We start from the raw sequence: 17930 nt of genomic DNA, 5'->3' as shown, positions 1-17930 counted from the left end.
GGTCGAGGAAATCCTGATGCAATTAGGATTCTCGACCAGCAAGGAATGAAGTCCCGAAAAGAAGGAAAATTCAGAATCCCAGTAGGAGTAGGATTGTTCGAGGAAGAGGCGAATTGGGAAAAGGACTCCCGATCCAAATCGGAGTCAGATTCAAGGAATGGGGGACTATAAATACAAGAAATCATGCAACAGAAAAGGATCTTCAGAATCAGCATACAATTGCCCTGCGCAAAACCTCTCAAACACCTTTAGTTTTTTTTTTTCCTTTTCTTTTCCTGCCGACACACCTTCAGTTTGGATAAACAGCACTGTGGAAGCGCCCGGCGAGCACCTTCAGTTTGGATAAACAGCACTGCTGCCGCAGAATCAGCCGACCGAGAAGCACCTTCAGTTTGGATAAACAGCACTGCGTCGAGGTCGACCGATTATCTATCCAAGTCTCGGTCGAGAAAGGTTTTCGAACCTTTGTTGGCAGAGGTCACCTTGCTAAGCTTTCTCGGCATAGTTAGGTGTTACGAATCGCATTGCTCGGCGTACAGGACGCCGAGTGGTTTTATGATTGGATACTCGCAAGTAGGTTTCAGGGTTCGGCATTCCGACGGCCGAACTACGTTTACCATCAAGACATACATCACGTTCGAGTACCTGTGCCCATACACCTTGGTCTCGATTCGACGTGCTTATACTCTCACGAATATAATCACGGTGACCGAATCGGGCTCCGACGATTATTGAACTCCGCAGAATTGGCAGCCTTGTCTTCAGGCTGTAGAACTCAGAGACCGAGAGCGTTCCTTCCTCGGTCGCAATCGCAAGATACAGAAGTCAACGACGCGCTCCAAGCGACATCAACAAATTGTACTCCTCGGCCGAGCTCGGCCGACGAGTTGGCACGCCCCGCATTCAACCGAAGGACGTAGTTAGCTTACTAGTTGCTCGGCCTGCGCGCCACGTAGGTCTTGTAATTATTAGGGTCAACATTTTGGCACGCCCAGTGGGACCATTTGTGCTAAACCTTCGGAGTTCATGACCATTGAGACACGGTCTACGAAGCAGAAAACAACCATGGGAAAGTCAACGACTGACTTGCCAGTGCAAGGCCTTGGGCAGGATTTGCACTCTACAAAAAATCCGATCATAATTGCGCCGCCCGAGGCCACAAGTGTAACACGCCGAGAGAATGAGGTCTGTCTCGGCGGGCAACCTTACAACCCCGCAGTCCCGAATCAAACAGCTGGGATGTTCATGGAAGGGATTGTGGAAGATTGTGATGACGATGGTGGGGAAGGTTCCGATCCACCAACTAGGACATTCCTTCGGAGACGACTAGATGAACAATATCGTCAGGTCGAGCAGTCGATTGGTCAGAAGATGAATGATTTGCTAGACGCAATACGTAGTAACAGCGATACACAGACCAGAATGCTTGAACTACTGGTTAGTAAAGCCTTCGAAGATGGCCAGGTCGGCCAGCCTCGGCAGCTCCCGACGAATTTGCCCATCCCAGCCGAGAGAGGGTCCGCTCGGCCACAACCAGTCCTCTTGGAAAGAAGAGGACCAGGAAATAGAGCCGAGGGACCAAGCCAGGGAGAAGAAGCCGCTTCCGTAAACATCACCGAAGTCCAGAGAATGATTGACTCGGCCCTGAAGAAAGGGCCGAAGTTTCCAAAATTTATCCATCCATACCCAGCTTATGTAGAAAGGTTTGAATACCCACGAGGATTTAAGATCCCCGATTTCAGCCTCTTCGCCGGAGAATCATCTTTATCCTCACTAGAACATGTGGCTCGGTTCACAGCGCAGTGTGGGGACGTCAATAGCGATTTCTACAAACTACGGTTGTTTAACTTTTCACTGACAGGCTCAGCTTTCGCCTGGTACATTAATCTTCCACCCAACTCCGTGCAAAGTTGGGAAGAGTTGGTCGAAAAGTTCCATGAACAATTTTATCGGCCAGGGATGGAGATGTCCGTATCGTCGTTGGCCAGGATGGCTCAAGCATCTGACGAATCTCCAATGGAATACCTAACAAGGTTTAAGTCGGCCAGGAATTGGTGCCGAGTACCACTCCCGGAGGTGGAGTTCGTCAGGATCGCCCTTAACGGATTAGACGTGGAGTACAAAAAGAAGTTTCTGGGGGCAAATATTCGAGATATGTACGAACTTGCTCAACACGTCGAACAATATGAGTATCTGCTCCGAGAAGAAAAGATATCCAAGTCACCATCCCGGGGGACGTTGTATAAGAACCCCACGGTGAGCTATGCATCGGCCGAAAGTGAAGACCCTCAGTATGTTAGTGTGGATGCGGCCGAGATAATAATAGACAAACCCTATGTTTGCAAGGCCTTGGCGCAAGTAAATACCAAAGACGCCAAAACCCGTTTGGCCACCGAGGAAACGAGTAAGTCATCAAAAGTATACACTTTTGATATCACCAAGGCTGATGCAATTTTCGATCAATTATTGGCAGCAAAAATCATCAAGCTTCGGCCGGGACATACTATCCCTAAGGCCGATGAATTAAAAGGAAAGATATACTGCAAATATCATAATTCTAATAAGCATGCAACCAATAATTGTGTTGTGTTCCGGGACACAATTCAAAGTTGGATCGAAAAAGGAAAGTTGAAATTTCCGGAAAAGATGGCGGTCGATGTTAATCCTTTCCCTTCCACAACGATTGGTATGGTGGATGCTCACCTTCCCAGAAACAAAGGGAAGGCCAAATATGTCCCGGTGCAGCATATCCGGAAAAGGAATGGTCAAACAAGACTAAAGCTTGATATATTTTCAAATACACCACCAACGGAACAATCGGTGCGACCCGCCGATGAGCCGATGACGAGGTCAAATTCCGACGAAACTTGTGGATCGAAGGTTTTATGTGACCATTGTAAAACAACAGTTGAACCTGGGAAGAAATCTTCAACCCCACCAACGGCCCCTACGGCGTCATCAAAGGGATTAGGTCCACGACGTCAAGTGTTCGACCGACTCGGCCCACAAGTAAAGCCGAAAGAACAGACCTCGGTCAGGCGGCGTCTTGACTTCGCCGCACCCTTCTACAATGAGGATTATTATTCGCGCAATGCCAACAGTTCGGGCTCGCCAGTTGATCGCAAAACTTTCAAACCACCAAGGACATCGGATCAACGCTGGTACAGTTACAATTCTCCGACAGGTTTGTATACGGCGCTGTCCAAATCCCAAAAACGTCGTCGTCAACGGATAGATTGCATGGCTCGGCGACGAGAAGCGCAGGCCAGCCCGGCCAACAAATGGCAACCAAAAAAGGCCGTGGAAGATAGTAGCGAACGGCCAACCCCGACTATCATGACCGAGTTAGCCGAAGGCAAGAAAGTAGCGGATGCTAATTTCGAAACCACCATTGAGGAGGCTGAGAAACGTATTAAGATCCTTCTCCGGCCTGGGGAAACGAGAGCTCGTCTAGAGTACTTTACACAAGAGGCCGAAAGGAAACTGTCTCCGTTACCACCGCGCGAGCCGTTTATCAAAATACGGCGCAACTTACACCCTCCATTCCTCGGTGCATCCATGGAATACATGCGAGAATTTCATAAGAAATACTCCGCAAATGATTTGTACGGACTCCCCAAGGCATGTCAGGAAGCCCTCGACTTAGCGCTGACTTGTCCCGATGCCGAGCAAATTATCCAGAAAACTTCTGATCCAGCCATTAAAGCTCGGTTTCAACATATACGGGAGGCTCGGGTCCTGGGTTTTGAGGTCGATCCTTATACAGATATCGACACCGCCGAATTACCCTTCTCGCTTGAAGACCTCCAGCATTTACGTTATCATTTCGAAGTTTTCTCGGCTGTATCGCTTTTCGGCCTCACGGCCGACGAGGAACAACGGATAGCACGGTTGGATACGTATCTAGACACGAGGAACGCCCGTATTGCCTATGAAGAACGAGCCCGTGTAACCAAGGATCAACATGAATCTTCGGCAGTCAACATTGTCGAAGGAAATCGCCCACCCACATTCGATTTGGTTCCTACTTCTCAGATACCGGCTCTTACCGAGGAACTCAAAAGTTTAATTCAGGATGTTCCGCCAACTACTACTGAGGCTAGTTCTGCAGACGACGATGACCACGAGCCAATGGGTCCCTCGGTCCTCGAACATATGGAGATCAGTATGGTCCACGTCCTACCAGCCGAATTCCAGCCAGGTACCCACCAGTCGAATTTCTTGGACGGGGACGTAGTTACCGAGGAAGCAACGCAAGTAGACTTCGTCGCAAACGACGACGATAGAGAAAACCGAAGCGGGGACAACCTTACGGCAGCTTTGGCCGAGCTATTTCCCCGCTCCCCTTCGGTTAATCTCCAACACCTGAAGCCGTTGTATGTCACGGCTCATATCGAAGGATTCCCCATTTCTAAGGTGTTCGTCGACTGCGGCGCCACAGTCAACATTATGCCAATCTCCGTCATGAAGGCTTTACGCCGTTCTGATAGTGAACTCATTCCGTCAGGGATTACTATGAGCAGCTTCGTCGGTGACAAGTCTCAGACCAAAGGCGTACTTCCGTTGGAAGTTAGCATTGCCGGTCGTCAACATATGACAGCTTTCTTTGTCATTGATTCCAAGACCGATTATAACGCATTACTTGGTCGCGACTGGATCCACCAAACCAGTTGCATTCCGTCATCACTCTACCAAGTCCTCATCTTTTGGGATGGCAAATCGGTCGTGGTCCACCCAGCCGATAACCAGCCATTTGAAACCAACATGATTCAGGCTCGCTATTACGATGATCACGTCGGCTACATCACCCTCCAAGGCCTTAACGAGGATGGGCGGCCGACGAGAATTTCGGTACAGAAAGTAATTGAGGTCGGCGCCGAGACTGTCCAACAGGATTCGGCGAGACTTGGCTCGGCAGATCTAGTCACCAACGCCGATGATTGAGCACACCACGCAAGAAAGGCGTCAGGCCGCGGTTTCATCTACAATGGAACGTCTGCTGGCCCATTGGTACGCCATTACCAAGCAACCGCACTCGGGCGTCAATTTAATCGAATTTCTGGCCGAAGCAGATAACGGCCCCGTTCTTTCTTTCGATAAAGTTCAGGCTGCGCCGGCCGAACTCGAAGACCATCGGCCTCAAGTCAAGGACCCGTTGGAGGAAGTTAACGTAGGCACGGCCGAGGATCCTCGAACATTGTTTATTAGCGCGTTACTCCCACCGTCCATGAAGGTCGAACTACGGAAGTTACTCCACGAATTTAAAGATTGCTTTGCGTGGAGCTATCATGAAATGCCCGGCCTCGACCGAAACCTTGTAGAGCATGAGCTACGCATCAAGGAGGGGTGTAAACCTTTTCGACAGCCTCCTCGACGATTTTCGAACGAAGTACAGCTCGGCATTAAGGAAGAATTAGTTCGGCTTCTGAAAGCCGGATTTATTAGGACCGCACGGTATGTCGAATGGTTGGCCAATATCGTCCCCGTGTTAAAGAAAAGCGGTGCCCTTCGCATTTGCATCGATTTCCGTAATCTAAATCTGGCTACTCCCAAGGACGAGTATACAATGCCGATTTCAGATTTATTAATTGATGCCGCAGCTAATCATGAACTGCTCTCTTTTATGGACGGTCATGCGGGTTATAACCAGATTTTCATCGCCGAAGCTGACGTCCACAAGACGGCTTTCCGATGCCCGGGGGCACTTGGTACTTATGAATGGGTCTTCATGCCTTTCGGCCTCAAGAATGCCGGCGCCACATACCAACGAGCCATGAATATGATCTTCCACGACTTAATCGGTACAATCGTCGAAGTTTATATCGATGATGTGGTCGTGAAATCCAAACGTCGTCAAACACATCTGGACGACCTGAGGCAAGCGTTCCTTCGCATGCGCAAGAACAAGCTCAAGATGAACCCGGCCAAGTGTGCTTTCGGTGTTTCGGCCGGTAATTTCCTAGGATTTTTAGTGCACCACCGCGGTATCGAAGTCGACGAAAATAAAGCTCGCGCCATCATTAGCGCCCCACCACCAACGACAAAGAAGCAGCTCCAGTCGTTACTCGGGCAGATAAATTTCCTCCGTCGCTTCATCGCCAATTCGGCGGGTAAGATGAAGGCATTCTCTACGCTCTTGAAACTTAAGGATACCGACAAATTTGAATGGCGCGAAGAACATCAAATGGCATTTACACAAATCAAGGTGGCTCTTTCAACCCCACCCGTGCTCGTTCCACCATGTCGCAACAAACCCTTGAAATTATACATTTCGGCAGCTACTGAATCCATTGGTTGTCTCCTCGCTCAAGACAACAATGGAGGGCGTGAACAAGCGATCTTTTATCTTAGCCGAAATCTGAATTCACCAGAGCTCAATTACTCCCCTGTCGAAAAACTGTGCTTAGCTTTGTTTTTTGCTGCGTCCAAGCTTCGGCATTACATGTTCCCATCAGTAACGCAGGTCATCGCCCAAACAGACGTAATTCGATACATGCTCACTCGGCCTATTGTCAAAGGCCGAATCGGGAAATGGACGCTCGCGTTATCCGAGTTCAGTCTTCAGTATGTACCCCAAAAGGCCGTCAAGGGGCAAGCTCTCGCCGATTTCTTGGCCCAACACCCTTCTCCTTATGGTTCTGAGGGAGACAACGTCGATATCGGTTTCATCACCACGCGCGATAGTCATTGGACTATGCATTTTGATGGTTCCAGCACTTCGACCTCGGCGGGTGTGGGAATTGCAATTCAATCGCCTGACCACTGCCGATGGTATTTTTCCCTCAAGTTGGATTTCAGCTGCACCAATAATCAGGCCGAATATGAAGCCCTCATTATCGGCCTCCACGTTTTACACGATCTACGGGCCTCCCGCGTTCTCGTCCTCGGTGATTCCGAACTGGTGATTAACCAGATAAACGGCCTGTTTCGTTGCATGAGTTGTACTTTAGCGCCCTATCACATGGTCGCCACCTACCTGGCCGAGTCGTTCGAACGGATCACATTTGAACACATTTCACGCATCCACAACACAGACGCCGACGAACTCGCCCAGATCGCCTCCGGAGCACAACTCAAGGGGGGCAAGCTAGGCCGAATTGCAGTCACAAGTCTGCGCTCATACCCAGCCTTGATTAATCGGCAAACTCTCCAGCGCGCACACGTAATACGCACAAGGGTAATGTCTCTCCCATCCTTACTAGAACGAGGAGATCCCGTGGAAATATGTGCTGTCGAAGTAGAACCAGATGATTGGAGAAGGACGATGTTACGATACCTCGATAACCCCAATGGGAAACATGACCGAAGAACGAAGGTCCACGCCACGAATTACGTGTCGTACCAAAATGAGTTATACCGCAAGGGCGAGGACGGGTTACTACTATTGTGCCTCGGCCCACAAGAGGCCACCCAAGTAATGGCCGAGGTACATGAAGGAATTTGTGGGGCACATCAGTCCGGACGAAAGATGCGTTGGTTGCTCCGACGACACGGTTATTTCTGGCCCAATATATTAAAAGATTGTATCGAATATGCACGGAGATGCGTCCCATGCCAAATTCATGGACCTGTACAGAGAGCCCCGGCCGAATTACTACACTCGGTCACTAAACCTTGGCCGTTCAGGGGTTGGGCAATGGACGTAATTGGCAAAATCACGCCATCATCAGGGGCAGCGAAACACGCGTGGATAATGGTAGCAACTGACTATTTCACCAAGTGGGTCGAGGCAAGGTCATACGCCGAATTAACTGCTAAAGAAGTATGCAACTTCGTAGAAGAGAATATTGTGACCAGATTCGGCGTGCCAGAAACGATCATAACTGATAATGGCACTATATTTACGGCCGATAGGTTTAGGGAATACGCGGCAAGTTTGAATATCCGACTGGAGCAATCTACGCCGTATTACCCACAGGCAAACGGGCAGGCCGAGGCAAGCAATAAAGTGTTGATCGGCATCCTTGAAAAAATGGTAAAAGAGAAACCAGGGTTGTGGCATTTGAAGTTAAATGAAGCATTATGGGCATACCGAACTTCACCCCGGTCGGCTACTGGAACCACTCCCTACGCGTTGACTTATGGACACGACGCTATGTTACCAGTCGAATTGAGTATAAGCTCGATGCGAGTAATTGAGCAGAATGATTTGTGCAGTATTGAATATAGTCAAGCGATGCGACAAGAGTTAGAAGACTTGGAAGAAAGTCGAATCGACGCGGGTAACTTGTTGATAGCACAAAAGAAAATTGCCGAGCGAGCATATAATCAGCGTGTAAGACAAAAAACGTTCGGCGAGGGAGAACTGGTTTGGCAAACTGTGTTGCCTGTTGGAATAAAAGACCCCAGATTTGGCAAGTGGTCGCCAAATTGGGAAGGGCCATTCATCGTTCACAAAGTCCTCGGCAAGGGGGCATATCATCTAAGAGATCGGACGGGTTCAGTTCACAAATTACCGATTAATGGAAAGTTTTTAAAGAAGTACTATCCAATTACATGGGAAATGCAAGAGTAAGACCATTGTATTGAGAGCAAGACGACCATTGTATAGCAAAACGACCATTGTATTGATAACAGAAAATCATTACAAGTACAAATACAATGATGAACTCCTAAGGGGTCGAGGGGAGGTAAGTCTCAAGGGCAGCTTTCAGCTCCAGCCACTTCGCCTCGCTCAAAATTATCTCAGCCTGCCGCGTTTTCTTGTTGCACTGCAGTTGCTGGATACGCCGTGCGCCGGCAGCGAAGGCCGTCAGCCGAGACTTGTTAGCCTCGAAATCCTTCTCAAGCTCGGAAGCAGCAGCCGACCTTTGACGTTGAAGGTCAGAAATCTGATGCTGGAGGTCAGAGATCTGGAGATCAAACTCGGTCAGCTTTGCTTTCTTTGCTTTGAAAGCCTCCATCTCTACTCGGCCAGCCTCATGCGCAACCTTGGCCACCTTCAAATCGTCCTCGGCCTGTAGGGCACGCTCAAAGATAAGAAAGTGTTGCCGAGTCCGCTCCAGGAGGTCGGTCAGGAAAGAGATGCCCTCCGGGCTCAGGTGACCACCGCTGGCAAGGTCATTAAGACACTCCCCAACAGAGTCAAGGCCCTTGCTCCGGAGAGCTTGGGAAGCAGTCAGAGATAGGACTTCGTGCAGCTTCACGAAGACTTCGGCGGGCGTGTCTTCTGCCGATTCGGCCGGAGCTGCAGAGGAGCCGACCTCCCCGGTCGTGCTTTGAAGCAGAGCGTCAAGTTCCACTTCCCACGATGGCTGTGCGCATAAAAGGAAAATGTGAGGGAAAGTAAGGCATGATATGGTGCATAAAGAAAAAGGGGATTGTTTTAGACCTGCTGAGAGGAGACTTCGGCCATGCCCTCTGGGTCATTGCTCGAACCCAGGGAGCTTAATGGCCGAGCCCAGTGCCTTAGACCGCTACGCAATTCACGCGGCCGATGGAGTTTATCTACATTTGATGGCCACGACGGCGGCCAGGAAATATAGACAACGCCCCTCGGCGCGTAAAATTGCCGGTGAAATGAATGTTCAGGCACCTGACATTTAATATCGTTTCAAAAACAATGTCACAAAAAACTCAAAACACAAAAGAAACAATACTTACAAAGGCCGAAGAGACTTCCTGTGGAGGAATGGGAGGGTCTTCGTCCTGCGGGTGGATCGGTGACTCAGCCGTGGCCTCAGGATCGACCATGGGTCTCTTGCCAAGTTCCGCCGCAGTAGGACGTGGTCGAGCGGTCACCTCGACTACAGGAGGAGGATGGACGGGAGGAGAGTTGACTGGTCGACGGCGGCGTTGCAGCGGGACTTCGTCACTCTCGCTCTCGACATCCTGAACAAAAAGAGAACAGTTAGCATTACGATCAGAAACCTAAGGAAGCAAGTGAAAACAGAATTATACCTCCAAAACGACCGGTGGAGACAAGGGTGCCTCAGGTGCCGCGACCGACTCCGAAGCTAGAGCGGGTGTGGCGTTTGGATCTGCCGGGGAAACGGCTGGAGGATTCGAGGTTGGGGAGGCCGCGGCTGCCGGCACAGATGGAGAGCCGGCGGGAGCAGGCGTCCCAGTAGTATCACTGGGAACGACATGAATTTCCCGGTCGCCCTTCTTCGCCAATTTCTTGACACGTTTAGAAGGGCGAGGGGTCTCCTCCGCAGGCTCGGCCTCTCGGTGGGGGCGCTTGGAAGGCACCGATCGCTCGGTGACAAGGATTGCCTTCTTGGGCACTAGCTTCTTCGCCTTTGGCACCGCAGCGACTACTTCGACCGCCTTCGACCCACGACCCCCTGGAGCAAAGTAATTAATAACAGGGACGAGAAATAAAACAAAAGGAGGAAAGAAACGGAAATACTACCTTGGGCCGACTCCTTAGGGTGAGTCGAGGATGCTGATCTGGGCCGATCGCCGAAGATTTTCTTTACCAGATCTTCGGCCGGGGCGCCGAAGAAGTCTCCGGTATATTCCTCCCACCAATCCCCGAAGGTGTCAGTTCCCAAAGACTCAGGAACCGTCGGCCGAAGCCGAAATTTCTTGCACTTCTCCTGGAACTCCTGGTCTGACGTCTTGCATTCCCTTTCAGAGGAACCAGTAAGACGTCCCCGACTTAGGAGCGACCGAGAGGCGAGCAGGGGGACTGGACAGCCTTGAAGATAGCCGAGCTGCCGGGCGAGAAAATGAGGGTGATAAACCTCCCAGCTGGCTCGGCGAGCATCGCAACCAAGAGGAAGGTCGCGAGCCAAGACAAACGACCCCCAGCGCTGGCGGATGCCCGCATCCTCAGATTCGGCCCATGCTGCCGTAGGGAGTCTAAGCGAGGATGGGTACTCCTGGCGCCGACACACCAAGAACTCATCATCCGAGAGGACGTCGAGGCTGAGGAAGTGTTTGAAAACCTCGGCTGCCCGGTGAGGTGGCACTGGTCGAGAGGCCAGTTGAAGGCCGAGGGCGGCCGTTCGCTGGAAGGCAGGAACCTCCGGTCGAAGGGTGGAGAAGTAGACCTGCAACCAGAGTTGGAACACCCAGAGGGGTCCGTTCTGGTGCGGGTCGATCTTGCCAATGGTCGCCTCGGCCAGGCAGCGGTAGAGGTTGGCAAGGATGGCTGGACTGAGCGCCAGCAAGCGACCATTAGCCAGTGCCTGGGCCACCGGCATATTCTTCACCAGACATTTATTTGACCTGGTACAACAGATGAATTTGTTGTACCAGTAGAAGAGGAAGGCCTCGTGCTCTCCCTTCCTAAGACCTTCTTCGCCTCGGCCGGCGAAGTGAAGAATGAGCGTGTTATAGTTGAAGAAATTCTTGTGCAGCTTCTGAACTTCTTCCCTTGAGGGCTCCCGGTCGTCCCGGCTTAGCGTCTCGACGGCCCTTTCGTCGAATAGTGCCTTCAGGTCGAGAGGAGAAGGGTATCCGGAAAGGGCAGCGTCAATAGGAAGGCCGGTCGGGGAAGTCCCAAGGATGGCCGAGACGTCAAGGATTGTGGGGCCGAGTGGGCCGAAAGGCAGGATCATGGTGTTGGTGGCCGAACACCATAGACTCAGGGCCGCCATAAGCAGCTCCTTATCCATGGCGACCTCCATGGTCGACAGGATGATGGCATCATAAATACCCAAAGCCTTCCATTCCTTGGAGAAGAATGTGCTCATCCGGTCGACCCAGGCAGCCCAAGCCGCAGTAGTCGACGGCCAGGCTCCCTGAGGCCGCGCCAGAGTCCATTTCGACCAGTCGAACCCCTGCAGCAGGGGTGTTAGGCACTGTTCCTTGAGCAGGTTAGTGACAGACGACGGCACTGTGTCTCTGAAAAGGGGACCCAGAATTTGGTGGGTCGTGGCCATGTCTTCTTCAAATCGTAGCGTCTTGACGGCGCTCCGGTCGACGAAATCCTTGCACTTGTTGATCTCATCAGAGAACTTTGAAATGAAGGAGGCCATTTGTGGAGAAGTGATGTTTCTGGAAAAAGAAGGTATTGCAGAAGAACTTGAAGGTTTGATTTGAACGAACAAGGATGAGGAATTTGAGATTTTAGAATTTCTGAAAGCGTAAAAGGCAAATGGCAGAAATATGGGTATTTATAGGCCTTTCAGGATGAATATCAAACGTCTGGGATTCAAAAGGCACTGGTTCAAATTGGGGGGAAATTTAACCGGGAAAGGCTCAATCATTTCGGATATTTTGGGAAACTGCGAAGAGGGGATCGAGGAGTCGAAAATCCAGGACGCACGATTGCGTGCGACGCCAGTTTTAAGGCATTAATAAGGATGAGACGTTTCAGTTAGCGCACGGTTTCGAGGCCCACGATTGAAAGTTTTAAGAGCGGCGGAGAATCGACACGTGGCCACGCTTTGGGGGCAGCAAGAAAAGTGCAATCATGCTTCATAAATGCGCAGGAATAACGGTCATTAAGTTCAAAAAAGCAATAAACGTTTTCGCTTCTTCAAGGTCGAGGCCCGACCAAGAGCTAACAGTCGGCGACCTCAGAAGCGAGGGGGCAATGTTTGGGCCCGAAATATTATTGCTGGGCCGAGCAGCAGGATGTGCTCGGCCCAAGGAGATGATAAATACTATGGGCCGAATAATAAGGCCCGGGCCAGCTGGCAGGGTCGGCCAAATCCCATCAGAGGTAATCCGGATAAATAGAAAGGTCGAGGAAATCCTGATGCAATTAGGATTCTCGACCAGCAAGGAATGAAGTCCCGAAAAGAAGGAAAATTCAGAATCCCAGTAGGAGTAGGATTGTTCGAGGAAGAGGCGAATTGGGAAAAGGACTCCCGATCCAAATCGGAGTCAGATTCAAGGAATGGGGGACTATAAATACAAGAAATCATGCAACAGAAAAGGATCTTCAGAATCAGCATACAATTGCCCTGCGCAAAACCTCTCAAACACCTTTAGTTTTTTTTTTCCTTTTCTTTTCCTGCCGACACACCTTCAGTTTGGATAAACAGCACTGTGGAAGCGCCCGGCGAGCACCTTCAGTTTGGATAAACAGCACTGCTGCCGCAGAATCAGCCGACCGAGAAGCACCTTCAGTTTGGATAAACAGCACTGCGTCGAGGTCGACCGATTATCTATCCAAGTCTCGGTCGAGAAAGGTTTTCGAACCTTTGTTGGCAGAGGTCACCTTGCTAAGCTTTCTCGGCATAGTTAGGTGTTACGAATCACATTGCTCGGCGTACAGGACGCCGAGTGGTTTTATGATTGGATACTCGCAAGTAGGTTTCAGGGTTCGGCATTCCGACGGCCGAACTACGTTTACCATCAAGACATACATCACGTTCGAGTACCTGTGCCCATACACCTTGGTCTCGATTCGACGTGCTTATACTCTCACGAATATAATCACGGTGACCGAATCGGGCTCCGACGATTATTGAACTCCGCAGAATTGGCAGCCTTGTCTTCAGGCTGTAGAACTCAGAGACCGAGAGCGTTCCTTCCTCGGTCGCAATCGCAAGATACAGAAGTCAACGACGCGCTCCAAGCGACATCAACAAATTGTACTCCTCGGCCGAGCTCGGCCGACGAGTTGGCACGCCCCGCATTCAACCGAATGACGTAGTTAGCTTACTAGTTGCTCGGCCTGCGCGCCACGTAGGTCTTGTAATTATTAGGGTCAACAGTATCCTTTTCCTATAATTTTTTTTCTTTTTTTTTGAAAGGAAGAGGCATGCATAATCACTTTTTAAGCGACAATGCATGATTGGCTTGAATTGACTTAGAAATGAGCTTGAACTTAAGTTTGGTTGGAGTTGATGGGATGTTACATGGCTTGTGTTCAACTCCCGGGGCAATTTGTATGGAATTATCAATAACCGTTGAACGATAAACATGCCTCCCCGTCTCTTACAATGCGGATAGCCTTGTTAGCTTGGAATGACCCCGTATCAATAACTGTTGAAATTATCAACCAAATTAAGGAAAATTGTGTGAATTGATCCAAATAGAACTTCACGAACAACAATCTGAGCCTTCAGATCTAGAAATTAAAATACTACAAAATTGTATGTACTTCCCGAAAGAAGTTCGCATCTTTCGGACTCGCTAACTCCACCTATTCAAGACTAGTCGGTCCTCGGTGAAGCACAAATTCAGAGTTTCCGGCGACGGGTTCCTAATCGATTTCAGCAATCCATGTTAAGTATCTCCAGCACCAAGAGTTTGTCAGACCCCTTTGTTGATTTCAAGTTTTGTAACCCAATGATCGAGCTGACTGGCGACGCATGCTGAACCTGTGGAACCATACGAGGAGAATTTCTTCACTGCATTCTCTACTCCGAGAAATTCGTATACATCTTTTTCAAACACTGGATCGATACTTTTGAGCTCATCGACACCCAATGCCTGCAGTTCGCAACTTTTTGAGACGCACACGGCAACTGCCCTTCCAACTATGTCATGAGAGGTTCTGAAGGGTATTCCCTTTATAAAACAAGAGAAGCAACTTCAGTAGCAATTATTGACAAATATTACGAACTACATGTGATCGTAAAACGCGTAAATAGAATGGTGATTTAAGTTCAGACGTCCTAAGCTCCGTCTATAATTGGCAAAAATGAAAGTTAGTCAAAAGAACTTGCCTTTTTCACGAGATAATCGGCAAGCGTTGTGGCATCAAGGTGACCAGCAGGTAAACTCTTTTGTATTCTCTCCCTGTTAAAGGTAATGTTTTGTGCAAACTCTGCAGACACTTCAAGCATCCCTAATATTGTCTTCACGCTGTCGAAGACAGGCTCCTTATCTTCCTGTCTCAAGGGGAAAAGAAAGAACCTTTTGTGATCATACTCGAAATATTGCAGGGTTAGTTAAAAGACCAATGAATTTTATACATGGTAAGTGCAAGCGGAATAGATCCTTTTATGTAGCATTGTGTTTCTGTATAAGTAACACGCATGCAAATCCGTCTAAGACCTTAGCTTCAGGCTCGAGAACGTAAAGAGTGAACAGACCCAACTGAACCCCTGCCTTTCCGTGCTGATTGCATGTAAATTAAAAAAAGAAAAGAGAAGATTATACCTGCAAATCACGATTGTAAGCAAGGGGAAGTCCTTTGCACAATGTGAGAAGGGTAACCAGGTCTCCTACTACTCTAGCGGACTTTCCACGGACAAGTTCCATTGGATCTGGATTTTTCTTCTGAGGCATGATACTACTTCCTGTTGAAACCTTGTCACTTGGCGTGACAAATCCAAACTCCTCTGAAGCCCACAGTACCCATTCTTCACCAAGCCGGGAGAGATGAATTGCTGTTATGGCATTAACAGAAAGAAACTCCATGACAAAATCTCGGTCTGACACTGCATCAATACTACATTAAGAAAAGAAATAAATCATTATTTGATGAAAACACATAAAAATAAGCATGAAATACACAACCAACCACAAGATTTAGACGCAACTGATGGCACCAAGATACACTGTCACTCATTTAACTGACGTCATTGGGCATAGCTAATGTACTTGTATGACTTCACAGCAAAGCGTGATGAATGTATGATAAGTTGTACGATTGCGTTTGCCAACAAGTGGATAAACATTATTAATCTTTGTTATTGTTAATGTAAGAAACAGAGAAATAATAATCAATCCTAAGTTAAAAGAAAGGATAATGTATCAGCTGCTTCTTTCACAGAGTTCCATGCAATTTTTTTATTAGAACGAAAAGCGAAACTGAACCATACAGCTATAATCATGTATGTTTCAGTCTCATGTGCATTGGAAGGGAAAACCGGAAAAGGAGATGGCATGAGAATGCCATAAAGTAACTGACTAATTTGTTAACTATTGGCCAGTTTACAACATCTTTTGCAGAGTACCAATGAAACAAAAAGGCAACATAGCTCCATGCTGCCGCTCACTGGCACAAGTCAACTTCGATCCCAACCAAAGAGTCAAACCAAGGGGCATACCTGTTCCTCATAGGAGCAGTAAATTCTAAAGCATCAGAGGTCATAAACCGATCAATTGGAAGTCCTGTGCCGGCCAATGCACAAGCGCCTAAAGGGCAGAAATTCAACCTCACTCTGCAATCCAGTAAACGGCCAGCATCACGTTCAAGCTACATAACAAGAAAAAGTGCCAAAATTAGTCTCTTCCAAAGGCCATGCATATACTGAGGCCAAGAAAACTTCATAAGCTTCAATTTTTATATAGTAATAACAACTAATTGACAAATTCATACACAAACCAACTATCAAGTCGCTAAAAACACTACAAACAATGTATGATTACAAAGCAACTACCACAATACAAGGGCCACAAACCATATAAATATATGTTAATAAGTTATGCAAAGAATTGCATTGTGCAAAGCTATACAGATACAAACCTGCTCAACAAACGCCAAGAGCAAATGCTGAAGCAGAACAGGTTGGGCCCTTTGCAAATGCGTGTAACCGGGAACAATCACACCCTCGTTCTTGATTGCCAATTTGACGAGCGAAACTTGAAGATACTTAATCTTCACACCAATTGCATCAATCGCGTCTCGGATCCACAATCGGAAATCTGTCATAACCTGATCGTTTCGGCTCCGAGCCGTGTGGAGCTTCTTAGCTGGTTCGCCGATCAAATCAGTCAGCGCTGCCTCAACGTTCATGTGCACATCTTCTCTGTCGGTCCTCCATTCAAACTCACCACTCTCAATTCGCCTTTCTATCTCACTCAGCCCCTCGTGGATGCTATCCCGGTCATTAACAGTAATCAATCCCTAAAACATAATAAAGAATAAAGCTTCCCCTCTAACCAAACAGATCCCAGAAAAACAAAACTTAAAGAAATAAAAAAAATGGGAAAAGAGAAAGTACCTGTTTGGCTAGCATGGAAGCGTGAGCCTTGCTGCCCATGATATCATGCTTGTAGAGGGCTTTGTCGAACGAGATGGACTCGGTAAATCGCTCGACAACATCAGTCACGCTCTCCTCAAAGCGACCACCCCAGAGCTTGGCCTCCTTGGACTTGGGGTCAGTGGACTGGGTCAGGGCAGCACATCGGACCTCCAGCTTGGGCATTTGTCCGTGAGATTGCAAAGACACCATACGAGAGGATCGAAGGTTTTTTGGGATGAAGTGGTCATGTGAGGGAGAGCTGAGTGAGAATGAGTTGTTGAATACAGCTAAAGACTCCATGTTCATGTACTAGCACACAAGTTTTTAAGCCGGTGGACGAAGAATGAATCTATGGCTGGTAACAAATTCAAAAAAATAAGGAGAGCAACTAGTCCAGCCGTCCATTGTAACCAAAATAAAGAAACATAAAACATAAACAAAAAAATGCTAACAGTCAGAGGTACAATCTCCAACAAATTTTTAGAAAAGGAAAACGAAAAACCGGAACCTAACCTAATGTATACAACATTGCAAAGGGGAAGAGAAGACGGTCATGGTGATCCCAAACACTGGATATGGAAGATGATGAACAATAATATATGTGAAAGAATACCAAATGGCATTCGCAATTGAGCAGGGACGGATTTAGGGTTTAAAAATTGGAGTGGACAGAATCCGCAAAGCTGCCGACCTCAATTACAAACCCAAGTCGGAAATTTGAAATTAGACATTTATGTGAAATCATCCAAAGCTCTCATCTTTACTGTCATCTGAACCTTTAAGTCCCTAAAAGGTTAGGAATTATGCGAAATGAGAAATTGGGCATTAACTGAAATCGTAAAATCCCTAAAAAAATCTATCAACTAAAACCCATCAACATTGATTACTAAGTCTAAAATCACTATATCAGAATTCAGACACAATTCATAAATTCATTTACAAAAAATAGGAAAAGAAGAAGAAGAAGAAGTGACGACTTACATTTGCCGGAGGAAGGACGGAAGGCGGGTGGAGGTGGAGCTGGGATGCTGGCAGTGTAGACTGGACGAGCCGCCAGTTGTACTGAGACAGGTGCAGCCGAGGGAAGCAATAGAATATACCAAAACTTTT

The 17930-nt window shown here is 48.2% G+C and overlaps 1 protein-coding gene across 1 annotated transcript; it reads right to left on the bottom strand.

Annotated features, from left to right (window-relative positions):
- Window positions 1–13837: 13837 nt before the first annotated feature.
- LOC137745753 (argininosuccinate lyase, chloroplastic-like) lies at window positions 13838–17930 on the bottom strand. The gene is made up of 7 exons (XM_068485756.1): window positions 17802–17930; window positions 16800–17175; window positions 16322–16702; window positions 15903–16051; window positions 15010–15301; window positions 14574–14738; window positions 13838–14415 (listed from the first exon to the last, which is right to left on the bottom strand). Exons 2-7 carry the CDS (start codon window positions 17124–17126, stop codon window positions 14158–14160), a joined length of 1572 nt encoding a protein of 523 aa, XP_068341857.1. The 5' UTR covers window positions 17127–17175; window positions 17802–17930; the 3' UTR covers window positions 13838–14157.

This window comes from Pyrus communis, chromosome 9 (assembly GCF_963583255.1).
Source record: "Pyrus communis chromosome 9, drPyrComm1.1, whole genome shotgun sequence".
Taxonomy (NCBI): domain Eukaryota; kingdom Viridiplantae; phylum Streptophyta; class Magnoliopsida; order Rosales; family Rosaceae; genus Pyrus; species Pyrus communis.
This window is presented reverse-complemented; position numbering and strand designations above follow the sequence as displayed.